Here is a 14,002-nt window from a genome sequence, read left to right as displayed (position 1 = left end):
AAATGTGTGTGTGTGTTATTCTACTTTTTATTTTAAAAAATTTTGTAAATTAAATTTACTTAGAAAAATACTTGGCTCCGCTTGGTTTTGTGGGGGGTTTTTGGGTTGTGGGTTTTTTTTTTTTTTTGATTTTTTGTTTTGTTTTTAAATATGGGAAGAGCTTTTAGCACAGGGGGTTGCAGAAGCCGGGGGGTGTTTTTAGTTCTGAAGCGTAACCGCAGCTCTCCATCCGAGGCTGAGGCTGAGCCTGAGGCCGGGTCCCACGGCCGGGTCCGCGCCGGGAAGCCTCGGCCGCAGCTTCCCGCCACCGCGCGGCGGCGCCTGGGCCTGCCCCGGCGAGGTCGGGCCGTTTAAACAAAACGCCCGGCGCTAATTGGCGGAGGGGCGGCGTGGGGCGGGGCCGCGCGGGATTGGTGGCGGCGCCGGGTTTGAACGGGCGGGCGGCGGCGCGGCGGTTGGCTCGGCGGCGCGGCGAGCTGCGAGCCGGTCTCGCTCCGGGCTTCTGCCCCGGGCATGGCCGCGGGTTTCTTCCCCGCAGCGGCGGTGTGGGAGCCGGGCGCCGCCGCCGCCAGCCCCAGGCGGCGGCGCTGGGCCGTGCGAGGGGGCGAGGAGGAGGCCGCGGCGGTGGCGGCCGAGGCCCCCGCTGTGCTGGTTTTGAGCCACTTCTCCCGTCCGCCGTTCCTCAGCTTCGGCAGCCTGCGCGTCGGCGCCTCCCGGACGCGCCTCCTGGGCATCGACAACCCTAACGCAGAGGACACCGAGGTGGTCGTCGACCGCTTCCCGGCTTCTGCCAGGGGCTTCAGCATTGAGCACCGCCGCTTTTCCGTGCAGGTACGGGGCGAGGTGGGGGGTGCGGGGCCCGCGAAACTGCGGCAGGGGAGCGGGGGTGGGTACGAGCGTGTGACCGGCGGGGGGACCCCGGAACGGGCCGCTCCCGCCCGAGCCGCTCGCTCTGCGGCGGCAGAGGAAGCCCCTGCGCCGGTGCGAGGGGTGTTACCGGTTCGCGGCGGGATCCCGCCCCGCGAGACGTCCCGCGTCACCCGGCCGCGCGTCGCTGCGGTGCTGGGGGGCCGGTACCCCGGCAGCTGCGCCCCGCTGTGGGGGGCGGCCCTGGGTGCTGGGTTCGTGCCTGGCGGTTCGCGTTAAGGGGGCAGGGCTGGAGCTTTAGGGGGCCGGATTAGATCTCTCGGGGCCTGGGGGCTGTCGCTGGCCACGACGGCAGCAAATCCTGGCTCAACAGAGTGTGTTTTTGCATTAAGGTGCAAAAAAAAAAGGGTAATTAATTGCTCTCTGGGAATGCGGTTTTAAAGACTGAGGCAGAAGAATAAGAAGTGTTTAAAAGCGGCCTCAAAAAGTTGGAGGCCGCTCTGTTTAGTTAAGGAAAAAGGCTGAGGGAGCTTGTTGCAGAGAGGATACTAATTCGCTGTTCCACCTGTTAACTAATAATACACCAGAGAGTAAAGCAGGCTTAATCGAGGAATAAATCTTTACGATTCCGAAGGAAATTAACTGTGGTTAATCCCATCAGTGCCGATTTTTAAAGTGACAATTTAGACGAACACGTATCTATGGTCATCTAGCTTCTCCAGGGCCATTGTGAGAAGAAGAAACTCACTAGAGATCTCTTGCAACAGCATGCTTATAAAAGCAGGCTGGAGTCTCACTGTGAAGTATTTGAATTAACAAGCTGCTGTAGTAATTAGTGAACACTAACCATTGTTGAGTGGCTTTACTGTATCTGTATAAGCACGTATTGAATTTGTATGTTTTCATTAAATGGGTCTGCCTGAGGAGGTGGAACTCCTAATTCAAACGCTCAAGAGTTTGGTCATTTTCGCACTCTCTTTGGTTTTGTCTGAGGTACAACAGTCTTTGGTCTGTGTTGATATCAGCAGAGCACCGAAATGATTCAGTAGAGGTCACTGCACATGAAGAAGCTTTACGTAGGTCATGCACAGCTTCACGCCTTCCTTGTGCGTTTGTAGTGTCTTTGTTTTTATTCAATGAACTTCTGTGTCAGATCTTATCTTTGCAGGTCATTTAACTAAAAATAGGCAACATTTTTGATAGAGGTTGCTTAAATTTACATGTCAGAGGGGAAAATCAACATTTAAACATTTAACAACTCTTTATCATGTCATGTTGTCATGTCATGAATATTTCTGTATACCGCTTCTCATTCAGTTTGATTACTTTATCTCTGATGTTACATAAGTGTACTTGAGCGCTAGATACTAAACATTGCTTTTTCTCCAATAGTCAGGACAAAGAATCTTTGTTGCTGTAACATGGACACCAGTAGAAGAGGGAAAAGTCAGAGAACTGGTAACATTTATTATTAATGGCATTGTAAAGCATCAAGCTGTGCTCCTGGGTGTTGCTGAGCAGCCTCTGAAGAAAAAGGTAAGTGTGTGTTCATTATGTGTCTTCTATTATTTTGGCATAGCTGACACAGATACTGATTTTTATCAGTAGGGAATTCAGTGAAGGACAATTAAAAATGGATAATTGATGCTGTCTGTGGGAATTCCCAGATACTGGTGCATTATAGCTTGGAGAATAAAACTGAAACGTGACCAAAAAAGCTGTTTTCAAGCCTGAAAATAACTTATGGTGAATTTTGGACTAAGTATTCTTTTTATAGTATTTTTAGACTTTGAATGAATACACTATAATGTTCACTTTTACACATAGTCAGCATACTAACTTTTATTTATGGTTCCTTTTCAGAAGAGTCTTTGGAATACTATAAAAAAGAAAAACTCTTCAGAAACATCTGCTTCAATAAAAGTTAAAAAAAGTACCTTGAAAGTTAAAAATGTTAATAAAACCTTTCAAGTTTCCCAGAAGGTGGATAGACTTAGAAGCCCACTTCAGCCATGTGAGAATCAGAACGCGATGCAAAATAGTGCGTCCCCAGGAAATGACTCTCTTGTTGGCTCAGAAAATAAATTACCAATATCTCCTATTGCACCAGTGCTGGAGGAACTTCGTAATACCCCACTTGCAATGAGAAGATCTACTACGTTCTCAGATATTGCTGTTGCTGCCACTGTAAATGAATTACTGCCTGAAATAGACAGCTGTAGTGTCAAGACGTTTGTTAGCAAGCACAATGACTTAAAATCTGAAAGTGCATACAGTTCTACTGGGTTATCAGAACTGCCAGTTTCAAACAATGAAGTAGTTCTTAATTGTACACTCTCACCAGTTTGCACTCCAGAACACTCAGCACCTGTGCCTGTTTTAAGTACAAGGAGGATTTTAAGTCCAGATTCTTTTGTAAATGACAGTTATCAAGTGGATATAGAGGAAACAGAGCAGTTTGTTCCAATCCTGTCACCTGATCAGTTTGTGAAAGACAGCTTGGCGGATAAGCAAGCAAAGACTCCTAAACTTGAGGCTGCTTTAATATCTGCTGCAGAGACTTATGTTGTAAAGAAATTCCTGCCCTCAAAATGGAAAAAAAATGGAGATGTAGAGACAAAAACACATGTTCGTATAGAACACAGCTTAAATGAAGTCTTTGAGATGCATAATGTAGAATCACAGGTGCTTCATTATGACAAACCTGAAGAAAATCACTTCCCATTTCCTTCTACAGAGGAACTTCAGACTTGCAATTCTTCTTGGAGAGAGCAACCAAAAAAGCGTCCAGTTCTTTCTGCCACTGTCATCAAAAATAAGCCTGCTGCTACTGAAGAAAAAAGAATGGAAACCCTCCAGCCAAAATCTAAAAAATGCCTTAGTAAAGCGATAGTGGAATGTGCTAATGTGATGCCTGTAGATACAAAAGCAGAAATATCTAAACACCTTCCAGTTATAGGTCCCATTTCAGCTGAAAATAAGCATCACGACAGAGTAAATTCATCTTCTACTGAATCAACTTCTTTATGTCGTAAAAGGAAGAGTGAAATATATATAGAAGACAGTAAAGTTACAGCTCCAGTGCACGTGGAAGAAGTGGAAAGAAAAAGAGCTCTTACATCTACTGTGGACAATAAAACGCATACTAGTATGAGACCATCAGCCTTCAAGCCCACAAACCGAGAGAGAGCAGGGCAGAGAAGGAAAGCTGGTGAGCAGTATTTCCTTCTTTACCACTTTCTGAGAGATGCCTTTGATGATGAAATTTGTACAGCAAACTGAACTGTCAGGAATATTCCATATCTCTGAAATGTGGGCTTTTGCCATTTGTTAGATATCATCTGCTTTTTAAAAATTTGAAAACTAGGTCAGAGTTTCATTTGTGTAATTGGCTTCAAATTTACTTTGTTCTTTTTGTAAACCTTGTTAATGACAGCAACAGGAAAAGTATCTGGCAGTTCTTGAGCAGAGCCCTAGTTGTGTAATTAAAATTTACTAGAAACTTGCTGCACGAGATTTCTGTCATACATACACTTACCATTGTGAATATGTGAGTCCATTGCTGTTGTCATGTGTTTTAAAATATGTAGTTCCCAAGTCTCATTCATGCTGCCTGCTTTTTAATCTTTGTAATTAGCTTGTTGTCAGCCTTCTGTTGATCTTTATGTCTTTATAAATGCTTGAAGATCAAGAGAAGTTGGCTTCTTGTATTTCAATGTATTTTGGGTTTTCTAAATGTTCTGTTCCCAAATACACTTTGGAATAGAGAAAGAATGAAGGTCTGTAACTGAAAGAAGCACTTGATTTGCAGAATCTTCATGCAGTCCCTGCAATAATAATAATTCCCTCCAAAACCAGGAAAAGCTCATCATGGCTTTCAGATCAAAATAACCTACTGTTTTCTTCAGTTCAGATGATCTGGTCTGTGATCTAGATTTGATTTGGGGCTTTCAGTAATGCACTTTGATTTCAGGCTTTTTAGGATAGTTACATAAAAACATAACACACTAACACTGTTACTGTGCAGCAGGAAAAGCTTTGTTATCTACCAGGTTAATTCTATTCATCCATTATTATTTCATTCATCTATACAGAGAGATGGTCTGGGCAAGGAAGCATTCTGTGAGCCCAAAATGATTTGCATTGTCTTAATCCTAGTTGTGAAATACAAAAACGATGACAGCTTTGAGTTATGTTTTTCTTGAAAATTTTTCTTGAGAAATATAGCCTAATTGCATAGGCATTGTCGCTAGGATTCACAAAGATATTTTACTACTAAAAGTTACCCTTGAAATGCCCAGCATTACTTTAATCCACTAAAGATCCAACTTTATTAAAAATTATCAGAAAGTAATTAAAATTTATTAAAGTTCACGAGAGGTTCGAATTACTTCTTCACTTCTCTAGAGGAGAATGTTCCATGAAAAACACTACTTCAGCTAAGCAGGAGGCTGAAACCTGTAATTTATGATCACTATCTTTTTTGTTTCTGAAGTACCACCTTGTCAGGGGGGTATCAGGCAGCAGCTATAGTCCATCTACAAGAGCATACTTTTTTAATCCTTCATTTTGTATCAATGTAACAAAAGGATTATGCTAAAAGTGTGTGTCTTTATATGTTCAGAGTTCAGAAAGCCTAGATCTGCATTTTTTTACTTGTGTTTTATTTAAGTCCTGCTGCTGCTACGTGGTGGATAATACTAGCTAGTGCCTTGATGCCTAAACAGAAGTCAGGCTGCTCTGAAATGACTATCAGTGTAGTCTGCCATCTAGCTGTGGGAAGAGGTGAGTCAGGCCCTAAAAAGTCATACCTCTTACCCTGGGTGCTCATAGAACACACAACTTTCACGTGTTCTAACGAATGGTTTTACCACTTAGCTTAGTGTTTCTAGCCATATGATGATGAATGCAAACAGTACTTTTCCTTGCTATATGGAAGAACTGTGAAATATGGTAGCTCCTACTTACTTTTAACTACTTTTCCCTTATGATTGTAGTCAAACTGCTTTGCTTAACTTTTTCCATGAACAGGAGATTACTAATATTTTGGATGGATTCATGAGGAATTATTCCAGTTCCATGCTTTATAAGTGATATGAATCTTGAGACGTTAACTTTCACTGATGTATTTGTTGTTGATATTTGTGTGTTAATGCTTGTAGGTTCTTCAGTTCAGAAAGCGTCTAGAACTACCAACAGAATTAGTAAACCCATCCCTGGATTGGCTCAGTCTCACCTGACTTTTGTGAAGCCCCTGAAAACAGGTAGGCAAACTTCTGGTATTTAGTAAAGAGTATATGCTGAACTGAATGTCCTGATTGCTGTACTGCTGGTGATTGGTAAGGCTCAACTGGTTAGAGCTGAGTGAAATAGAAGATTGTACCTACAAAGAATCAATATCTAATAGAAAAATGTGTGTAACCTTTCATGATCCATTTTGACTAATCGTAAGAAAATTGATTGCAACACATCACCATTGGAAAGTGAATGTTGCTTCTCTCCAGTTTTGCCTCTACGTGTAAAAGCTATATTACACGCTTTTGGTGTGTTCCCAGCTGACTGATGATTATCAGTGAAATGCCTCTTCCCTATCTGATAACATTTAACGTCAACAACAGAATACCTAAGAAGAGAAAACTTCATACCAAAAGGATACTGATTTTGCAGAGCTGATAATACTAAGTTGATATAATCAGAAAAATGCATCTATAAAATGGTTCTTTTCGGATGTAATCGTAGAATAGTTAATCCAGCTCAACTTCGTTTTGCCCGTTGCAAATGGCCTGGGTTCTAGAAATCTTGTCTTTGTTCTAGTGCTTTAATAACTTAATCCCTGTTTTGTGGCCGAAATTTATTTAATGGTGGCTGATCTGCAAGTCACTGGAGATTCTAACAATCTGCTTTTTTCTGCTACAGTGCTAAATAGAGTGTCAAACATTAATCCTTTCTGATTGCTTATCAAACATTTCAAGAACGGGAGATGCTTACTTTTTTATTGTTATTATTAAGTCATCCCTAGGCACCCAATGCCTTTTGCTGCTAAAAACATGTTTTATGATGAGCGTTGGAAGGAGAAGCAGCAACGAGGTTTCACCTGGTGGTTAAATTTTGTACTGACCCCTGATGACTTTAGTGTGAAAACAAACACTTTGCAAGGTAAGAGTACAAGAATTTTCACTTTGTCTTTTAATATTCTTAAGCACTATATAATGTGCTTTATTAATATTAATAAATAGTGGTACTAGCTTAACACTAACTAGTTCCCACTTGTCACTTTAGTTTGTGTAACGTTGAGCTGTTAAGTAAGAGTAGATTTTTGGGGTTTAAATTTTATGTATCACCTATGTTTCCCTTTTCAGCCTTTGACTTAATGTTGTGATAATCACGAACCAAATACTTGGTAATGTGTTTCAGTGGCGGTTATTCTAGAAAACTTGGAATATGCTAAACCTAAAGCAGTTCTCACATTGGAGACAGTGCTGTCCACCCCAGCAGAATTTTATAGCTATCTAACCCTTTTCAGAGTCATATTCTCCCCTTGTGACAAGTGTGGGTGACACACTTGCCCAGGCCAAACACAGCGTACCACACACCTGGATGGGCAGTATGCTCTGCAACAGGAATTACAGGCTGGAACGTGTGGCTGTGGCACTCCTCTGTGGGTGCTGAGTGGGGAATCCCCACCTGCTGAAAAGTATTACAGCTGTCACTGTGCTAAAGTGATGGTACTTTTTCCTCTATCTTTAGCTTCTATCTAAAAAATTGAAGATGGTACAATCAATCTTAAAACTGAATTCCTAGCACTGCTTGCCTATGAAATAAGCATTGTTATATTAAACATTTGACAAGTATACATGTACTTGACAATATATGTTCAGTGCAACAGCTGATCAGCTTCCTGAGGGATAAAATCATTAGTCAGAAGGAAAATAACAAAATGTGAATTCAGAGAGGGGGAAAAGAAATAAATGAAGTGGGCAAAGCTACCTTTATTTGAGATGTAAATGCATACTTTTTGTGTGCATTTAAACAGTAAATGCAGCTGCTCTTATCTTGGGAGAAGAGAACCATCGTAAACCCAGTGTTCCTAAAGCACCAACGAAAGATGAAGCCTCTCTAAAAGCTTATACGGCTCATCGTAAGCTGAATAAGTTACGACGTGATGCTTGCCGTTTGTTTACCTCTGAAAAAATGGTTAAAGCTATTAGGAAGCTGGAAGTTGAGATTGAAACTAGACGTTTGCTTGTTCGCAGAGACAGACACCTCTGGAAAGATGTAGGTAAGAATACCAAATATTTGCATCCTCCTTTTTCTTGTAAGTAGATAAAGGATCATTCACACACAAGAAAAGTTGATTTAATCTAAAATTGCTTGATAGAAATTTTTGCTATAATATGAAGTGTTTGCTGGTTGTAATGTTTCAAGGTGCTCTCTTGCAGGAGAGAGGCAGAAAGTCCTTAACTGGCTTTTATCTTACAACCCTTTGTGGCTACGTATAGGTCTGGAGGTAAGTGCAGAATTTATGGTTTATAATCAAAGTTTAAAGGACATCTACCAATTCTTTTTTTAGTAAGGGATGGTTCAGGTTTCTTTGTAATTTCTGTTTTAATAATCCAGGTAGGTGCAATTCATTTATAGCTTGTTTATATCTCTTTTAAAGTATTACAACAGACTTGTCTTAAAAAAGCCCTTACCTTATTAAAAAAGGAAAATATTTAATCAAGGAAAGCAGGAGTTAACTCCCTGCCCATAACACAAAAGCAGTTTCCTATAACTTTCACTCTTTACTAAACTGGAGAAAAATGCAGTTAAGGAAGTTCCTGGTTGATTCTTCAGATGCAGATGATCATACATGTTTTGAAATGAGACTGGATATTCTGAAATTTCCTTTGATTTTATGCTTCAGTGACTGATTTGAAGAACTGATGGATTTTTAGAGACTAATTGCCCTTTACTACTTCAAAATTTCAGTAATGTATGTTATTAAAAAATAGTCCTTATAATATTTGAGATAAAATTTAACAATTCTGCTTTTTTTCCTCCTCCTTTCATATTAGACTGTTTATGGAGAACTGATAGCTTTGGAGAGTAATAGCGATGTTATGGGTTTAGCAATATTTATCCTTAATCGCTTGCTTTGGAACCCTGACGTTGCAGCTGAATACAGACATCCCACTGTGCCTCACCTTTACCGAGAAGGTAACTACCACTTCAAAAAATAGCTTGTTTTTGGCACTTAATTTTTGAACTAGCACTTACTGGGTTCTATCTTCTCAGGTCATGAAGAAGCTTTGTCAAAATTCACACTGAAAAAATTGCTGTTGTTGGTTTGCTTTCTGGATTGTGCGAAACAGTCCAGAATGATTGACCATGACCCTTGCCTCTTTTGTAGGGATGCAGAGTTCAAGGTAAGAGAGTTGTGATTTGATGTCTCCCTCCCATATGATTCTAAGATTCAATGTAGGATTTTTGAATTTTTTTTTATCTGACGATGTACTTTTCTTTAACAAGTCTTTGCTGTTCAGCCTTTTGCGTGAACGTTCTCAACACATCATCTGAGTCATGTAAAGGAATTCCCAAGAAAATTTTGAGGTGTTGGTCTTGCAGGAAGGACTCTCGTTATCTTGTTATCTGGCTTCCCTCTCTAAATCTAAGCTTCTGCACTATTAAATATCACTCTAGCATACTGTAGCTGATCATTAACTGCAAGCCAGTTTGGGCTTTTCTGTTTGTGTTGTGGTTTTTGGTTTTTTTTTCCTGTTACTTTGCTGTGGTAAGAAAGACTATGTAAATTCTGTCCTACAAAGGCTTTGATTAACAAATCCGTTATGTTCAAATAAAATCACCTTTTCTTGGGTTTGTACTATGTAAGCAGACAGACAGAGAAAAAAAGTGTTCCTGAATTTGATGATGCTTTCAGTGACATGGGTAGCAAGGTACAATGAAAATTTAAGCTGTGTGAACTGGCTAAAAATGAATTTTTAAAAAAAAATAAAAAAATTATAGTTTTAAGTATTAGGTAAGGAAATATGGAATGAAATTGGGGGACAAGTGATGAAGATTGTATCTGCTTGGTAAATATTGCAGTGTTAAGGTTATCTTCCTTCTTTTTGTTTTTGTTTGTTTGTTGTGTGGGTTTTTTAGGTTTGGGTTTTTTTTTTGATTTCTTTCAGGCTAGCAAAGACCTTCTACTTGCATTTTCTCGGGACTTCCTGAGTGGCGAAGGTGACCTCTCCCGCCATCTTGGTTTCTTAGGACTACCTGTCAGTCATATTCAAACTCCACTTGATGAATTTGATTTTGCTGTAACCAATCTGGCTGTGGACTTACAATGTGGCATTCGTCTTGTGTACGTTGATACGGAATTATTTTGAATTATGTATTTTGTTTGGGTTTTTTTATATAATACTTAATATGAGCTCAGCTAAGGCATTAAACTGTGAAATTCCCTTTGTTAGGAGAACAATGGAACTTCTCACCAAAAACTGGAATCTCTCAAAACAACTGAGAGTTCCTGCAATAAGTCGTCTACAGAAGATGCATAATGTTGACATTGTTCTTAATGTCCTTAAAGAGCGAGGAATTCACTTGAAAGATGAAAGTGGTAAGGCCTAGAAATAGAGGTTTATTCTAAATGCATCAGAGGACTAGTGCACACCTTAATTCCTTGTTTTATTTGATAGGTGCTTCAATTGACTCCAGGGATATTGTGGATAGACACAGAGAACGAACGTTAGCGCTCCTGTGGAAAATTGTCTTTGCATTTCAGGTATTATTCGATTCCTTGGGTTTTTTGTTACTAATTACAAATGAGAGATAATGAAAACACCGATCTTTCAGAAATATTTTTTTTGTCTGTGAAAGCCTCTACCAATTGAATTTTAGATTATGAAATGATCCGCTTTATATCTTCAGTGCCATGCAAACTTTACGTAAATTTGCTAACTGTTCCCTAACAATACAGTTTAGATAATATTAACTGTGCTTTTTCTTGTATAGATTCATACGATTTTTTTTTTAAATTAACTTTTGAGTTTATGCTGTATGCAAATGGAATTGATAATTAAAAGTAAATAATGTTGGTCTCTATGATGGTAAGATCTTCCTGAAAAGGACATTTTGATGTTACACTGATAGACAGTTACAGAGTAAGCTCTGAAGCTATACTCTTCTGCTTTCTTCTGTTTGTCTGAAACATCCAATTTGAAGAAACATCCTTGAAATAAGAATGAAGATTTCTTAGGCATTATTGCAATGGCATTTCAAAGCCACTGGGAAAAAATGATAAAGGAAGCAAAAATAGTTTTCTTAAGACTATTTTAAGAGTTAAATTGAGTTGGATAGTCTTTTGAAAATAAGTATCCAGCTGACAAATCCATTTAGAAGCAACATAAAGAATGAAAGGTAAAATAAGATACAAGTTGCGGTGGAATTTCACTTCTAAGTAGTTCAGGAATATAAGTACAATTGACTATACCTAAAGCAAGAATTTCAAAAACAATAGCCACAGAACTATCAGAGAGCCAAAAGAACATAATAAAAATAAAAGTATTTTCTTAGGTGACTACTGTTACAGTGGTTACCTTCCTCCAGTTAGTTCTTCTGTATGCATATGTCACAGCTGCATTGCTTTTCATTAAAGAAATAATTTCAGTGAGCAGTTGCTTTACCCAAGCTGTGTGGATATACTACTTGTTCTCCAAATCTTACTACACCATCACAACACCAGCTCAAGTCCTCTTGGAATCCCCTAAATGAGGAAGAGTGGTACATGGGACTCGGTAGAAATCATAGAATCATAGAATTGTTTGGGTTGGAAGAGACCTTTAACGGCCTTCTAGTCCAATCGCCCTGCAGCGAGCAGGGACACCTTTAGCTGGATCAGGTTGCTCAGAGTCCTGTTCGACCTGACCTTGAGTGCTTCCAGGGATGGGGCTCTCTGGGCAGCCTGTTCCAGTGTTTCACCATCCTCACTGTAAAAAAAAAAAAATAATTCTTCCTTAGATCTAGCCTAAATCTGACCTCTTAGTTTAAAACCGTTACTCCTTGTGTTATAGCAACAGGCCCTGCTAAGAAAATTGTCCTCATCTTTCTTATAGGCCTCCTTTAAGTACTGTAAGGCTACAGTAAGGTTTGCCTGGAGCCTTCTCTTCACCAGGCTGAACAACCCCAACTCTCTCAGCCTGTCCTCATAGAGGAGGTACACCAGCCCACTCCAGGTGGGTTCTCCGCCAGAGCAGAGTAGAGGGGAAGAATCGCCTGCCTTGACCTGCTGGCCACACTTCTCTTGATGCAGCCCAGGATGCAGTTGGCTTTCTGGGCTGTGAGCGCACATTGTTGGCTCATGTCCAGTTTTTCACCCACCAGCACCCCCAAGTCCTTCTCTGCAGGGCTGCTCTCAATCCACTCATCCCGCAGCCTGTATTGATACTGGGGATTGCCCTGACCCAGGTGCAGGACCTTGCACTTGGCCTTGTTGAACCTCATGAGGTTCACACAGGCCCATTTCCTGAGCTTGTCCACATCCTTCTGGATGGCATCCCATCCCTCAAGTGTGTCAGCTGCACCGCTCAGCTTGGTGTCATCTGCAAAGTTTCTGAGGGTGCACTCAATCCCACTGTCTATGCCATTGATGAAGATATTAAATGGCACTGGTCCCAATATGGACCCCTGAGGGATGCCACTTGTCAGTGATCTCCGTTGGCCTGTTTAGGAGACTGGTTGACAGAGTCCCTTGGGAGACAGTCCTGAAGGGCAAAGGATGTCCAGGAAGGCTGGACATTCTGCAAGAAGAAAATCTTGCAGGAGCAAGCTGTCCCTGTGTGCCGAAAGACCAGACGGTGGAGTTGAAAGAAAGACCGGCCTGGCTGAACAGAGAGCTTTGGCTGGAACTTGGGAAGAAAAAGAGAGTTTATGACTTTATGAAGGGGCAGGCAACTCAGGAGGACTACAGGGATGTTGTGAGGTCATGCAGGGAAAAAATTAGGAGGTCCAAAGCTCAACTAGAACTTAATCTGGTTACTGCCATAAAAGACTATAAAAATGCTTCTATAAATAGATTAGCAACAAAAGGAGGGCTAAGGAGAACCTCCATCCCTTATTGGATGTGGGGGGAAACACACTGACAAAGGGTGAGGAAAAAGATGAGGTACTTCATGCCTTCTTTGCCTCAGTCTTTAGTAGTAAGACCAGTTGTTCTCTGGGTACCCAGCCCCCTGAGCTGGAAGACAGGGAGCAGAATGAGGACCCATAATCCAAAGGGAAATGATTAGTGACCTGGTATACCACTTAGGCACACACAAGTCTATGGGGCTGGATGGGATCCACCCAAGGGTACTGAGAGCTGGCAGAAGTGCTCACCAAGCCACTTTCAATAATTTGCCAGTAGTTCTGGCTAACTGGGAAGGTCTCAGGTGACTGGAAGTTGGCAAACGTGATGCCCATCTACAAGAGGGGCTGGAAGGGAGGATTCGGGAAACTGCAGGCTTGTCAGACTTGGTGCCAAGGAAGGTTAGGGAGCAGATCCTCCTGAGTGCCATCACACAGCATGTACAAGACAACCAGGTGATCAGGCCTAGTCAGCACGGGTTTACAAAAGGCAGGTCCTGCTTGACTAATCTGGCCTCCTTATATGACAAGGTGACCTGCTTAGTGGATGAGGGAAAGGCCGTGGATATTGTCTACCTAGACTTCAGTAAAACCTTTGATACATTTCTGACGGCATTCTCTTGGAGAAACTGGCTGCTTGTGGCTTGGATGGATGTACTCTTCACTGGGTAAAAAAGTGGCTGGCTGGTCAGGCCCAAAGAGTGGTGGTGAATGGAGTTCAATCCAGTTGGTGGGCAGTCATAAGGGGTGTTCCCCAGGGCTCGATATTTGGGCCAGGTCTGTTTCATATCTTTATCAATGATCTGGGTGAGGGGATTGAGTGCATCCTCAGGAAGTTTTCAGACAACACCAAGTTGGGTGGGAATGTCAATCTGCTTGAGGGTTGGAAGGCTCTGCAGAGGGATCTGGACAGGCTGGATCGATGGGCCGAGGCCAATGCTGTGAGGTTCAACAAGGCCAATGCCGGGTCCTGCACTTGGGTCACAACAACCCCATGCAGCGCTACAGGCTTGGGGATGAGTGGCTG

At 41.6% G+C, this 14,002-nt stretch overlaps 1 protein-coding gene across 1 annotated transcript in view; it reads left to right on the top strand.

Moving 5' to 3' along the window:
- Window positions 1–513: 513 nt before the first annotated feature.
- ASPM (assembly factor for spindle microtubules) overlaps window positions 514–14,002 on the top strand; it is a 33,471-nt gene continuing 19,982 nt past the window's right edge. Inside the window, exons 1-12 of the mRNA XM_086462574.1 lie at window positions 514–831; window positions 2,260–2,403; window positions 2,731–4,078; window positions 6,030–6,131; window positions 6,877–7,023; window positions 7,901–8,146; window positions 8,307–8,374; window positions 8,925–9,066; window positions 9,145–9,275; window positions 10,041–10,216; window positions 10,326–10,471; window positions 10,551–10,636. Coding sequence (XP_086318700.1) covers window positions 514–831; window positions 2,260–2,403; window positions 2,731–4,078; window positions 6,030–6,131; window positions 6,877–7,023; window positions 7,901–8,146; window positions 8,307–8,374; window positions 8,925–9,066; window positions 9,145–9,275; window positions 10,041–10,216; window positions 10,326–10,471; window positions 10,551–10,636 — 3,054 coding nt within the window. The remainder of the gene's footprint in view (window positions 832–2,259; window positions 2,404–2,730; window positions 4,079–6,029; window positions 6,132–6,876; window positions 7,024–7,900; window positions 8,147–8,306; window positions 8,375–8,924; window positions 9,067–9,144; window positions 9,276–10,040; window positions 10,217–10,325; window positions 10,472–10,550; window positions 10,637–14,002) is intronic.

Source organism: Leptosomus discolor, chromosome 3, assembly GCF_034619465.1.
Source record: "Leptosomus discolor isolate bLepDis1 chromosome 3, bLepDis1.hap2, whole genome shotgun sequence".
NCBI classification, from domain to species: domain Eukaryota; kingdom Metazoa; phylum Chordata; class Aves; order Leptosomiformes; family Leptosomidae; genus Leptosomus; species Leptosomus discolor.
This window is presented reverse-complemented; position numbering and strand designations above follow the sequence as displayed.